Source organism: Malania oleifera, chromosome 10 (genome assembly GCF_029873635.1).
Source record: "Malania oleifera isolate guangnan ecotype guangnan chromosome 10, ASM2987363v1, whole genome shotgun sequence".
In the NCBI taxonomy this organism is placed as follows: domain Eukaryota; kingdom Viridiplantae; phylum Streptophyta; class Magnoliopsida; order Santalales; family Ximeniaceae; genus Malania; species Malania oleifera.
The window spans coordinates 11,168,410-11,183,900 of record NC_080426.1 but is presented as its reverse complement, the minus strand read 5'-3'; the positions used below and the strand labels follow the sequence as shown (position 1 = coordinate 11,183,900).

Below are 15,491 nucleotides of genomic sequence, written 5' to 3'. Positions count from 1 at the left end.
TATTTATTAATTGAGTATTCATATTTTAAGTTATTGTTGGGTTTATCACTCTCTCTCTCTCTCTCTCTCTCTCTCTCTCTCTCTCTCTCATCTTGTTTATTATTTTTAATGGTGGTTTTAATACATTGTCTGACTAATTTTAATGTTGAATTGAATATTTTTCTTTACTTTATTATTTGAGTGGTTTATTAGATTAATCAATGTCTTGTCTTTTATTTTTGTTATTTTGAATGCTTTTAAGGTTGAATTAATTTGTTGTTTTAATTTAGTATACATTTAGTCTAGTGATTGGAATGATTTTAGGTTAGATTAATTAGTTTTCTTTTAGTTTTAGTATACATCTAGTTTATCGTTTTTTTAAGTTGTTGTCTTTTATTTTATTATTGCAAATATTTATTGTGAAAGTAATTTGACCCAGAAATTTTGGATTGCAAGCATATGGGGCTAAGTTTCATAACTTGGGTTGTGGGTTAATGTCGATTGTTTTCTATGATTTATTAATTTCCCTTTGAGATCTATTGTTAGGTTTATTTTAATTTCTATTGTTAGGTTTATTTTAATTTATTTAGTTGAACTTTATTTATTGTCTAGCTTAGTCTATGTTCATTTAGTTGAGTCATTGTTAGGTTCGGTTTATGTCTAGATATCGTAGGATCTATCTATTTTGTCTAAGTTACTATTGTGTATTGTCGGTTCATTATCCTTAAGTCATTGTTGAAGTTTGATTTTAGTTATCTTTGTTTTGTTATTTGAATGTTTAATTGGTGAGTTGTTTGGTTGGTTTTATGCGTGTTAGGTTCATAGTTTAAGTTTTGCGTCATTTTGATTTCATCACAAATTCTCCAAAAACCCAAATTTTTGAATTTGAACCATGTTCAGTAAAATTTATTTTCTTATTTTCTTCTCCTATTTCAAGTTAGTTTAAAACTAATCTGCGTTCCTCATGGAGACGACCTAGCTTATTTGGGCTAATTATTACACGATGTAACTCCTATACTTTGGATAACCTTAGCACTACTCATTTTTAGAAATGAGTCAATTGTCATTGCAAGATTCCTTAAAGCTTTATTTGTTTTGTGTGTGCAAAATATTTTACAAAATTAGATTTCAAACAACTTTTGTGCTAAATATATTTGAGAAAATACTTTTGAGTTCGTTTGAACATTATTACTAGCATCTTTGAAACACTAATCTGATATTGAGATTTGATATACTTTGCTTAGTTTCAAAGATTACCTTGTAATACACTCTTGCGCTTGATTAGATAAAGTCATTAGTCTGAGTGTTGATTGCACACGTAGAACACCGAACTTAAATTTCATACATACTTGAGGTGCATTGATTGAGTATACTGTGCGTATTGCGGTACATATCTAGTTTACTTGAGAAGCATAATTACTGTACCAGTTGATTGAGAAAAATATTGTTGTATTACAAACATGGCCTGAGGGGGCGGTAATCCAGCCCGTAAGGATTGTTAGGGCCTTCTCCGCCTTGCAAGGAGAATTTGTAAAGATTGAGGTCAATTTTGTGCTAATTAACCTGGTTGTATTAGGTGCCGCTCCACCCGTTAAGTGAGCATTATTGGAATCCTCAGTCTTGCGAGCTAGAGGTGGGGACGTAGGCACAGTTGGTCGAACCTCGAAAACATATCTGGTGTTGATTTTATTTTTCGCAATTTACTTTTTGCACCTGTATGTTTATGTTTATCTTTTAAATATTTGATTGGGATTGTGAATGCATAGAAAGACCCTAAGTTTGTGAAATACTGCTTGCTAGATAAGTTGAGCCTAGGGGATTAATTTTTTAATACCCCATTCATCCCCCCTCTTGGGAATACACCAAACCTAACAATAATAATATCTATATCTAGATGGAGAAGTGATGGGTGAAGGGCCCCAAAAATCGTAATGTATTCTTTCAAATAATGAGGATTGACGTTGATCTAAATTGGAGAAAGGTACACGATGATGTTTCTCAATTGGCAACCAAAACAAGGTGCAGGATCAAACTTTCTTTTATTAGAAAAGGTAATATCCCCATGCTTATTCAAAAAAGAAACAATGCGAGAAGAAGGATGTCCCAATCGGGCATGCCAAATATCAAATATTCCATGAGAAGTACATAAAGAAAAAGTTGATAAAAAATATGCATGAGCACAGTTAATAATGTAGAGCCCTTTCTCACATCGATCAACTCCCACCACCGCTCTTGTTGCTAGATCTTGTATAGTAAAGCTAAAAAGAAGAAAAGGTTATTAAGCAGTTGTTCTCATGAGTAAGCTTACTTATAGACAAAATATTTTTAGTAATGCCAGAAACAATGAGAACATTAGATAATGATAATGATTTGGAAGCAACAATGGATGAGATGGAGCCAATTCGAGAGATAGGCAATGAGTTACCATTACCAACAAACACCTATTGATTACCATTGTAAGGAACAAAATTATCATGAGACGCAGCATCATTTGTCATATGCGAAGTTTCTTCTATATCTATGTACCATTTGGGATCAGTGGGATTATCAAGAAAGGTGGCAGAGAAAGCTTCAATTAAGCTACCAGCCTTGGCCTTTTAAAAAAAAAAAATAATTTTCCAAGTTTATAACACTTTTTGGCAATATGATTTTCTTTATCGCACCACTAGCAAGGAACAATGGACCCTTTAGTGGAATTGGCCGAACCTTGTGTAGAATTTTCTTGCTTGCCGTGACCAGTAGAGTTGGCAGAAGAACAACGTTGTGCAATGAAAGCCGATTATTGAGAGGAATCACCAGGAATGGATTGTGAGAAAAGCTCATGACTCGGAGCTTTGGGAACCAAATTGGTGAAGGAAGGCAGTGGCATCTGAGACAACATAGATATAAAAAAAAAAATTTGAAATTTGATCCCAAACCACAAAGAAACCAATGTGTTGACTCTATAAGTCCAATCCTATTTTGATAATGACAAATCATTTGGTATTTGATCTGTGCATTGAGATTATGAACAGGAACAATATTTAGGATGCATAGAAGGTTAGAAGTAATGGAAGCCATGAGGATTAAAGGATATACAACTTGACATAATCCATGGAACTAAAAGAGTAGAAGAATGAAGATGCAAGCATCAAGTTCAAGATCGTCATGGGAATAGGTATTTAGAACTGAATGTATTTATATATTTCATATGATTTAATTCAAAACTCAAAATATACCCTAGACTGACCTTAGGACTCATGCATCTCATGAAAATCTTTTAGAGGTTATTCATTGACTTAGAGACTTTATTTAAAACCTTGAAAAATGTTTTATGAAGAAGTAAAGTAAGAAAGCAAAAATGGTTTTTGAAAACAAAATAAAAAAACTAAAGTTAGACTACCCAGACGACTGAGGATTTCCCTCAAAAGTCTAAAGATGCAACTTCAAATGACTGAAGTCTTATTTCAGACGTTTGAAGAATTTCCTCAGAAAACTGAAGAATTAGTTCAGTCATCTGAAGAATTAATTATAAAACATGAAACAGGCAAAACACCTTCAGACTTATGAACTGTCAAATTCAGTCGTCTAAACTAGGGATGTAACGACCCCGACCCGCCATGTGGGCCCGGAGTGCTACTTTAGCGATGTCAGTGTACCTTATACCTTATTCATCAAATATAAAACACATATACGCAGCGAAAATAAAATATAAAATCCTCAAATTACATTATCAAAGTTCTAACTATCTTTATACACAAGTATATCCATTTTCACATAATTACATCACATAAAATTAAATAAAAATAAATCTCTATCTACACACTACCTATATAAAATTTACACCACTAGCCCGGCTCCTCTAGCCCGCTAGATTCGATCTCTAGGATTCATTAAAAAGATAGTTTGTAAAGTAAAGGTGAGGCACAGCTCAGTAAGGGAAAGACTAAGTTAATGTCAGTATGTGGCCAGTATGCATTTAGTGTACAGAAAATAATCAGTTCACTAAACAGATAAATACATTTATGAAAACATTCTTATTTTACACTCACACACACAATTAACCGAGGATGTGGAAGATTACCCGCCCATACAAATAGCTTCCCTCTGCTCTAGTACCATTACTGCTACCAGAGCACTCACCTTTCTCAGTAAGCCATCGAAATTATCTTATTAATTAACCGTATTTACATAAATTAACAGATATGCATATAAGACACTTCCTGTGACAAACACGCCATTGACATCCCCATGGCACAGGTTGTGCGGCCCGAAGGCTGTACTAAGCCTAAGTGATCAGCCCAAACAAAGTCAAATACAACATCCTCTACAAATACATCTGCAGACATCAACAGCAAAGTTGCAGGTCCAACGCCCTTACTTCAACCTCACGCAGGCAGTCGGCTGGACCCCCGACACTTCTATCCAGACAATGTGGGTGCACATGGTCTAACTAGCAATGGTACCGTGCTCACAATACACTGGTCCCCAGGATTCCTAAAGCATATCATGCAATTTAGATAATAGAAATCATCATTTAAAACATTAATCCATATATATTTCTTATTATTCCAAACACCTGCCCCCTCTCCCCGGCTACAAAATACAATTCGGCATATAGCCACCAATTAAAACTCGGTTCTCGACTGTCAAATAATAATCTTGGCCCTTGGCCAATCAAATAACACCCGACCATTGACCGTTAGTTCAAACTCCTGCATTTCATAAACAATTCCACTATTTTCACAAGCATTTCCAATATTTCTCAAACAATTCAGTATTTCAAAATCCCAAATCTAGATATACAATAATCCATACAAATTAAATCATCAATCACACGATTTTCCATATTTAACATATCCATATAAACAAACAAGCTTTTTACCGTTCATTTTATTCAAAAATACCATACCATATATCCTAAATTTGTAAAATCCATTTCGAACGGTTGGTTTTCAAAATAACCTTTAAATTCCCAAATGAATAAATAAATAAATATATTTATATAAAAATACAATTAAATTGATTCAAATTTCCTAAAATTACTAACTTAACTTAATCCCCTTACCTGATTCCTGAAAAAACCCAATAACACCCCGGCCTACACCCCAGGTGTCAAAAAACCCATGAACCCTGAAATTTAAATTTTACCATATTATTCGTCATAATTCCTAGAGTAACTTTCCCTAAAACTTTTCTAAGTTTTGAATACCATAAATAACCTAATAAAAGCCTAAATTATCAAACTTGCCCTCGATTTAGGATTGGTACCCCGGAACTCCAATTTGAAAACTCATTCTGGTTAGATTGTAGAGAATTTCCCCATGAGTCTCCTGAAAATTTCCGTTCGTTAATGAGGCCTATAGTTTAAGAGAAATTGAGGTAAGTTTGAGATTTGACCTTACCCCAGGAGATATGTCTATGCCGCTCCCACAACAAATCTGCTACAGCAGAAATGTCGGTGGCGACGAGTAGAACCCAACAGTATTTTTGAATTTTTAATTGATTGAATAACGGAGACGAGATGGAAGAGAGTGGGAGAGAGGAACGGAGGAGACCAGGGGCGCAGGCAACGTCCTCTAGAAATCCATTTTCAGTAGCTTCCTGAAGATTACTTCAGGAAGCTTTAGTTTATAATTATATATTTTTATATATATATGTATATATATCCTTATAATATTATATTATTTAATTATTTTTTTATTATTTTTAAAAAATTTTAATTTTAATTTAAAATTTTTTTAATTAATTTTTTTTTTTTAAAGGATCACTATAAGGGACTTCAGAAGACTGAACCCTCAGTTTAGTCGTCTAATCCAGTGTCCAGACTATAATTTTCGGTGCTTTAAGGAACATCAGACATCTGAACCCGAATCTTCAATCGTCTGAACTTGCGGGAAGTTTAAAAATATGATCTTTAGCAAGAGAACACGCGGGTCATACACTCGATCAAATTAATCCAACAGTCAGAACTTATCCTAAGGCCGAGATTACCTATATAATCAACCTCTAAACCCTAATGCCTTAACATTTGGCATGAGATTGAGTGTCTTGAACGTTTAGCACAACTTGGGAGAGCATTGAACACACTGCTAAATTCTTGCTTGGGATTTCAAAGCATATACGTCAAATCTGAGTTAAGACTACATTGATTTTCAAATGGCATTTTAGCGATTGTTGTGCATTCAACTTGGTATTGAGATTTGGTAAATCGATTTATTTGTTACTACTTATTCTCAAAGAGTTTTTCATCTCAAAAATATATCATTAAATATTATTTAAAAGATTGATCTTGAGTGTACTTATATATAGATTGTTTTGAAAAAATCACTACTTGAGAAAAGTTTTGCCAATGGTTGAATATTTTTGATTCAAGTGTTTATTCATTTAAAGACTCGATATTTTCGATTTTACAAAACCACTTGATTAAATATCCTAAGAGCTCATAAATATATATTATTGAGGGATTTTTTCTGAAAAATATTATATTAGGCTTTTGATCTTTGGAACACATATTGTATATGTATATTCATATATAAAGATCATATTGTATTTTGGATATTTGGAATAAAACTGATCGATCTAGATTTTTGGAGCAAAACTGAATTACATATTTGTATTGAGATCATTTGGATGGATTCAATATTTGAAGCGGAATAGTCATATTCTTTTAAATCAAAGATTATTCAGAGATTTTATTAACCACATTAGATAGACTCATTGAGTTTCAAGTTTTTATCATATGAATATGTGTTAGGAATTTCTATTGTACTCACCAGTTTGTGTAGAAGCAATATTGAGTTTTTGCAGATTTGAAATTTTATATTGTAATCACGGTTCAGGTTGTGAACTGGGTGAGGAGGAAGTTGTGCCTCTTGTAAGCAGTGGATTGTAAGGGAAGTTCCGTTCCAGTTAAAGGAGCGGGGATTTTGTAGAATCCTTGAGTTGGTTGCTCAAGACAAGGACGTAAGTCGGGTTGGCTGAATCTCATAAGATCATGTTTGCCTTCTCTCTTTCCTTATCTTTTTAATTTCCTCTTGCATTTCATTATCAGCTTTTGCATGCTTGTATGTTGATTTATATTATACGCACTTGATAATTAATTGGATAAAATAGAATTTATTGAAATAATAATTTGAATTAATTTCAAGTCTCTGCAATTAATTTGTTAAATATTGAAATATGGATTAAGTGGTAAAATAAATTTAAAGATTTTTAAATTACTCAATTCACTTCTTCTTTGGATTACACCTGAATCAACACAATGTACCTTGTTAGTTTCATCAACCGGTTTGCCAATAGCACTGAGTTGATCACAAAGAGAGCGAAAAGAACAAACATATTCAGCCACATTGCAAGAGCCACACTGCATTAACTGAAGTTCGTTTTCAATTGAATTTCTATTGTCTTGGAGCCGTGAGAACATGATCCTTCGAGAGTCAACCAAGCATCACGAGCAGTTGAGGAATTAACCATCTTGACCATACATTCTTTTGTAAGAAAAGTGTAAATGAGGTTAAGCAACATCCTATCCTGCGTATGCCATTTCTTGTAAGTTAGATTAGGAACTTGATTTGAACCCTTTCGAACTAGGGTTGTGGGTACAGGTGAAGACCTGTCCAAGAAGCCCATGAGATCTTGACTTTCAACTATTGAAACGAATTAGCTACACCACATGAGGTAATTGGTAGAAGTGAGTTTAATGATACCATGTGAACTGTCGTATTGAGCAGAAGCTAATTGGAGCTTGAATCGACCTTGAAAAAAATAAAATTTAAGGTATTAATCGAAAGTCACTCTAATACCATGAGAAGGTAACGTCACAAGCATAATTGCATTTAAAATAAAATAGCAAATTTACAGTTGTATATGTTAACTTTATAACAGAATAGCAAGTTTACAGTTGTATATGTTAACTTTATAATAGAATAGCAAATTTACAGTTGTATTTTTAACGTTACAACAGAAGAACAAATTTACAATTGTATACGTTAACATTACAACAAATAACAAATTTACAATTTGAAATTGGAGAATCCTCTTGATTGTCGCGGGATTCTCCTCTGACCTCTTGGTTGTCTCCGGGTTCTCCTCAACAAGATTCTCCTCTAATACTCTCTAATCCTCATTTTCCCCCACTCTGTTTTTATCTTATTCATTTTTCCTATTAATTTTCCTCCTCCTCCTCCTCCCTCTCTCTGATCCTTTCTCTGTTCGCTCGTCTATCACTTTCTTCCTCTGCTTCTGATTCTCCTCTTCATGGTAATTACTCTGTCTCTGTGTTTCTCTCCTCTCTCTCTCTCTCTCTCTGACTCTGTTTCTCTCCTGATAGTCACTTTTTTTTTGTTGGGTTTTTTTACAGGCAAGTCAATCGGAGAGGATCAAATACGAAGAGGTTAGCCTGGTTCCATTCACGATTCATAATCATTTACACATACAATTTCAATTTTTTCAATTATTTTTTTACGAGGTTTGTATTGGGAAACCGCGCAGGAATTTATATTGAACTCTCGAGGATTGGAGCTCTTCACCTGCAGTTGGCTGCCTGCCAATGGAGAAGCCAAGGCCTTGGTCTTTCTCTGCCATGGTTACGCCATGGAGTCCGGCACCACCATGTTCGGTAATTACTCAACACCTCTCCGCTTCATCAATTCAGTTTTCCCAACCCCCCCCCCCCCTCCTCTTTCTCTTTCTCGGGAAAATGATCGGGAAAATCTCGACAAACACAAACACGGAGATATATACTTGATAATGGCTTGATGATTCGCAGACACAGGATCTCGGCTCGCAAACGCAGGGTACGCAGCCTACGGCATCGACTACGAAGGCCACGGCAAATCAGCAGGCCTCAACGGATACATCCCACGTTTCGATCGCATCGTCGACGACTGCTCCGATCACTTCACCGAGATTTCTGGTAAGATTGCTACCTTCCTTTTCCTTTCTGGGTCTGATTTAAAAAATTCTCCGTTTCATTCTTCGAAACAGAGGAGTGTCTGATTTGAAAAATTCTGTGTCTTCATTCTTCCAAACAGAGAAAAGTCGTATGATTTATGAAACCACTCTCAAGGTCACATCATGCATTGTTTTCTTTTTTCTTTTTTTTTTTGGTTGGAAAAAATAAAACTTACGTCTTTCTTAATTAATAATCAAAATTCAAAAGTGGCATGATTTACAGATCATTATTAATTGTTAATAGTGATTTGATAATAGTTAAATGATGGATTCCTCTTTAAATAATAATGGTAATAAATACTACAGAAAGAACAGAGAACAGAGGAAAGCAGAGGTTTCTGTTGGGGGAGTCCATGGGAGGAGCAGTTATTATTCTATTGCACAGAAAGAAGCCAGAGTATTGGGACGGTGCCGTTTTGGTAGCTCCCATGTGTAAGGTGTGCGCTCTCTCTTGAATGGTCACGTGCATATTTTTTTACATGCTTGTCAAAGAAAAAGAAATAAAAAATTATAACACAAATAAATGTGAATTTTATTACTATTATTATTAACTAATATTTAAAAATGAATGAATGCAGATGACAGGAGATGTGAAGCCGAATCCATTAGTCACAAACATTTTGACGAAACTTTGCAAGATAATTCCCACCTGGAAGATCATCCCTACCAAAGCTATCATCGATATTGCTTTTAGAGATCCTTTTAAACGAGAAGCCGTAATTTCACTTTCTTTTTATTAATTATTATTCATTTTCTTTTTTTTCCCATCAGATTGTTCAAAATTTTATTTTATTTTATTCTCAAAATATTTCATTCTTCCAACTAAAACCAAATGAGAAGTGTGCATCAAATTTGTTTGGAAGTCATCCTTATAAAATAAATATTAATTACACTTAGTTGTACATTAAATTCTCATAAAAATGTTTCCTAATTAAGATTTTATTGATTTATTTCCACGTCATGATTGCGATCGCTCCTTAAGAATGGGATGCTTTCGAAGAAAGTAAAGCATGTGTATATGCAGCCTAATCAATCAATTTTGATTAAGTTTCTTTAAATTATTTAAAAATTTAAAATATACTTACCCAATGTTTGAAGAGTCATTTGATTTGAATAAAATATAATGTAAAATTGTATTAAAATTTACTTAAATCCAAAATCTGAAATTCATACTTCCAAACACCACCTTGTTATTTAAAATATATAATATGATTAGATTGTCTAATTTAACTATTTTTTAGGTATAAATAATTTTTTATGACGTTAAATGAACACAGATTCGAAATAATCCGTATTGTTATAAAGGAAAGCCCCGATTGAAGACTGGCAACATACTTCTCCAAGTTTGCATTGATATTCAGCAACGACTTTCCGAGGTTTGGTCCCTCCCTCCCTCCCTCTCTCTTCTCTTTTTTTTTTTTTTGTTATTTTTTTTTTTGTTTTTGTTACTCATATTTTTAATTTTTTTTTTTTTATGCTCCTTATGATTTATAAAATTAAGGTGAGTTTAACCCTCCTTTTCTGAGCCCAACTTCTCATTTTTAAAAGTAAAAGTTAAGTCGAGCATGCTTGATAAAAAGCCGATTTTTAAAAAGAAGAATTGAGGTTAAAAAGGGAGCACAAACTCAGCTTTAGATATCTTTCAACTTTTTATTTTCAACTCTTCCTTTTTTTCACAAGAAAATCAAACATTTTTAAAATAATCTAAAAAGAAACTCTTTTTGGTTAGCTTATTTTTAAAAAAGTGAGAGAGAAACAAAACCTAGTCTTAGATTTTATTAAGATTAGTAAATAAATCACCAATAATTATTAGGAAAGAGAGCTTACCATGAAATGTGTAATTTTGACTAAAATTCAATTAATATTTCCCATTATTTTACATTGTTTCGAGCTTTACTAGTTGGGAACTAATTTTATGTATAAACCACTTTCCCTAACACATAATTTTATTTCACTAGTAATTGAGAAGAATAAATATGTGTGGGAATGGATATACAGGTGTCGTTGCCATTTTTGGCGCTGCAAGGAGGGGAGGACAAGGTTCAGGACATTTCGGGGACCGCGGAGCTGTACGAATTCGCGACCAGCTGGGACAAGAGCTTCAAGGTGTACCCCGACATGTGGCACTCCCTCACCTGCGGCGAATCCAATGACAACACCGACATCGTCTTCGCCGACATCGTCAAGTGGCTCGACGAACGCGCTCACTCCCCCGCCTCCTCTCGCCTTGAGCAGCAGCGCAAACTCCTCTCCTGCGACTACCCCTCCTTCACCGAGCAATGGCCCAACCACAGAATTTGATTCATCTTCATCTCTCGCTTCCCCTCCTGCTCCTCTTTCTTTTTAAAATTCAAAGTCTAAAAGGTTAAATCGTATTAAACTTGCAGAAAAGTATGCGGGGCCTAGAAAGCAAGGGTTGCAAAATATTTTTTAATGTTTATTAGAATATTTCTTGGGCTGAGGCTAATCCCTTTCACGAATTCTTCTCTGTATTTTATAAGTTTTAAATACGCAATCTCAATATATATAAATTAGCCCCACCAGTTTGGGGTTAAGTTGATGTTTATAAGTTATGGTAGCTATTGTGTTTTTTAGCAGTATTTTAAAATTATAGAAAGAGAAAATTAAAGCATAAGTGGCAAATAAAATTATTGTAGCTGCTATTAATTAAGTTTCCGTCGGTCCCTTGCAATATATATTCGATAGTTTTTTAAAATTATTCAGAAAAATAAATTTTTAAACCTTAGATTTGAATCTATGTAGATTTTGACAAAGCATAGGAGAATTATTGAATTATTAAATTAAATTTTAAAGTACAAATATTTAAACAAAATAAAATGTAGAATTTCATTAATTTTCTTTAAATTTTATAAAAAAAAAATATTTATGTAAATAATTTTTGTTATTGATAACCTTTGAATAATATTTCATAGTTCAATTGGAAGAACTTAGAAAAATAGAATCCGCAATGACATGGTCAAACTTTCCAGTGAAGAGCAACAAATCCGCAATCGTGGACGTCTCCATCTACTAATCCTTACACACACACACAAACTCTATTTTTTTAATTTCAATTTTCAATAAAAATTCTTTTATTTTTCAATGTTTACATACAAATGCTAAAAAATTCAAAAAATAAATAAATTATATTTTTATTTTATAAAGATACACACATATACACCTGCATATTCTCACGAATATATAAAAGTCAAATTCTCAAACATTAAGTGTTCGTTTGGAACTAAAAAAATATTAAGGAAAGAAAATATTGAGGAATTTACTTTTTCACATCTAGTTATGAGAAAGAAAATAAAAATATATATCAAATTTATAAACAAAAGTTTGATTTTATACATAATTAATATCTAATTTTTTTTAAAAAAAAATTATCATATTAAAATAAATTTTTTATTTTGAATAAAATTTAATATATAAGAAAAATATAAAGGAAAATAGTTTTTTTTTTCTTTTTTAAAAAAAATTTAATCTAAACGTATCCTAGATATTTATAATATTCAAATATTGGGCACAAGTTAAGCACTTAATTATTAATTAAGCATTTCATGAGTCTGAGCAGAAGAAATTAAAAAGTCAATGATGCATGAATGTATCCCAAAGAAAAGGGTTTAATTGGGCTACTAACCATCCGTATCAATGTTGACATCTTCATGTAGTGGCCAAAACATAAAATTAAAAAATCAAATGAAATCCTTTTCTTCAGTGTTTATGTTTTTATTTCTATATTTTTTATTTTAGGCAAAAAAAACTTCTAGTTATTGTAATGGAGAAAAGTTTCAATTAAAACGAAAAATATTAAACTTTGTGAACCATTAATAAGTGAGAAGTGTTAACATTAATAAGCAAGAGTAAGCATGTCATTCTTAATTACTTTTCACTTACTGTTACAATATGAATCTCAAATTTTCTAATTTAGGCATCGGAGTGATCCTTTGGAATATATCTTAGACCCTCGAAGCTATTTTTGTTTGATTCATTTCAGCTGATCGCGGTTGGATGATGATTTAACAAAAGTCTTTCGATTCTTGACAGCAATAATGATATCCAAATATTTGACACAAGTTAAGTGTCTAATTATTAATTAAGCATTTTATGAGTCTAGTAGAAGAAATTAAAAAGTCAATGATGCAAGAATAAATCCCAAAGAAGAGGATTTGATAGGGCTAGTAACCATCTTTATCAATGTTGACGTCTTTCATGTGGCCGCATCATTACCTACTGTTATGATCTTTGATAATTAATCTCCCTCTGTTCTTTTCTTCTTCTCATATAAAATTAATTGAATGTAACATTTGGCTAATTAATTTATTTTTCTATTGATGACTTTTCGAGTCTGATCTCTGATTTTAATGCTGACGAAACACAAGAATCTTATGTATGTATCTAGTTTGTAAGCATGTTTACAATACAGCATACACGTGAGAGTGAATTTATGGAAGTTTGAGAAACTTAAAGATCATACTCCTGACATATTCAATAAGAAAATGAAGAGTAAAAGAAGAAGACTTGTTAATGCATTTATTATATTTGGGTATGTAATAATTTATATCGGTCTGTAAATATTAATGCATGACATGCATGGGAGGAAAATAAACTCAACATGACCGTAAATTGACCATAGGAAAACAAATGACCATAGACAAACTTGTTAAGATTAGTAAATAAATCACCAATAATTATTAGGAAAGAAAGCCTACCATGAAATGTGTCGTTATTTTTGGTGCTGCACGGAAGGGAGGACAAGGTGACGAACATATCGGCGAGTGAGGAGTTGTACGAGTCGGCGACCAGCTAGGACAAGACCTTCAAGAAGTACGCCGGCATGTGGCACTCCCTCACCTACGGCGAGTCCCTCGACAACACCAACATCATCTTCACCGACATCCTCGAATGGCTCGACGAACGCTCTCTCTCCCCCGCCTCCTCCCACCTTGAGCAACAGCGCAAACGCCTCTACGACGACCACCCCTCGTCCACCAAGCAATGACCCGACCACAAAATTTGATTTATCTTCATCTCTCGCTTCCCCTACTGCTCCTCTTTCTTTTTAAAATTCTAAATTTAAATAGTTGGTTTGTGAAAATCGAACAAATAGAGAATTGAAGAATCCTTTCTGTAAAAAAAAAAAATTGTTGTTGTTTGGACTTTTGGAATTTTGTCAATCCTCTGTGTTTTTTTATGTGGGGTTTTGTGTGGAGTGTTTAAAATGGAAGAAAGTGAAAGGAAAAATTATTAGCACCTGGATAATGTAATAATTGGAAAGAAAGAAAAAAAAGAATTTGCTTCCTCTCAGTTTTCCTTGCATTTGGGAGATAAATTTGAAGCTAAGTTTCTTTCCCTCTAATAATCTAATTTAATTTTCCGTTGAACCAAACAGAGATATATGAGAACTCTAACTTAGAAAAACGTTAAAAAAAAAAAAGGAAACAAAAATACCAAGACTTTCTTTAATAGATTTATAAAATTAAATACAAAAGATTTTGCAACAATAATTTTAGAGAAATCATCATCAACATTCAATACCCCTTTGCAGAACATGTTCTACAATAACTAACCGAGTCAAGGGTATCTCGCTCTCTTAAAGAGATTTAAGCCCTCTACAGTTTTTCTGTCTTAGCATCAAAACTGCTCAAGACTTGTTTTCCCCTACATACAACAGTCCGATTTGAATCATATGATTCTCTCCAATTTTGCACAAATAGAAAGTCCAAAGCTCCACAAAAAAAAAAAAAATATAGATATATATATATACTTTTAATGCTTATTAACCTCTTTAGATTCAAAAGAATGATGATATGATGAGAATAAAGTGAAGAAATTTGTATGTTGTGCTAATGTCCCAATGGTCTATTTATAGGTAGAAAATGACTCTTCATTTTTCATGTACTTAATAAATAAGATGTGTATATATTAAATAAATACAAATCTAGATTCAAGATACATTTATATAATTAATTTTATGCATTTATGAAAGATATGAATGAATTGACTAATTAAATGTAGACACATAGCCCAAGCTAAGGTACGTGCTCTTTTTCAAAATAATAAATAAAATAATAATATTAAAATACACTAATAGTTTTTATTAGTGCACCTTGAGTGAACCAAAATATAAAATTAAAAATAAAATGAAATCTTTTTATTCTCCTTATGTGTCTGCCTATGTTTTTGTTTTAGGCAAGAGTTGTGGGTCTTGTGGATTTTGGCTTTTTAAAAAAGAAAAAAAAAAATAAAAAAGCTTTGAATTATTGTAATAGAGAAATCATTTCCTAACTTAGGCATCGAAGTTATTTCTCAGAATACATCCCGAACCCTTCAAGTCATTTTTGTTTGATTCCTTTTAAGTGGTCGAGGTCAAAGGATGATTTAGCAGAAGTGTTTCGATTCTTAACAGCAATAATACTATTTAAATATGGCACAAGTTAAACGCTTAATTATTAATTAAGCATTTCATAAGTCTGAGCAGAAGAAGTTAAAAAGTCAAAGAAGCAAGGACGAAGCCCAAAGATGGGGGTTTGATTGGGCTAGTAACCAGCTCTATCACTGCTGTCATCTTCATG

General features: G+C 32.8%; 1 protein-coding gene across 2 annotated transcripts in view; it reads left to right on the top strand.

Moving 5' to 3' along the window:
- The first annotated feature begins 8,132 nt into the window (after positions 1-8,132).
- Positions 8,133-15,491, top strand: part of LOC131167047 (caffeoylshikimate esterase-like) — a 30,502-nt gene continuing 23,143 nt past the window's right edge. For both annotated transcript variants that reach the window (XM_058125803.1, XM_058125802.1), the window contains exons 1-5: positions 8,133-8,220; positions 8,321-8,353; positions 8,452-8,578; positions 8,729-8,875; positions 9,220-9,350. In XM_058125803.1, coding sequence (XP_057981786.1) covers positions 8,218-8,220; positions 8,321-8,353; positions 8,452-8,578; positions 8,729-8,875; positions 9,220-9,350 — 441 coding nt within the window. In that variant the 5' untranslated portion in view covers positions 8,133-8,217. The remainder of the gene's footprint in view (positions 8,221-8,320; positions 8,354-8,451; positions 8,579-8,728; positions 8,876-9,219; positions 9,351-15,491) is intronic.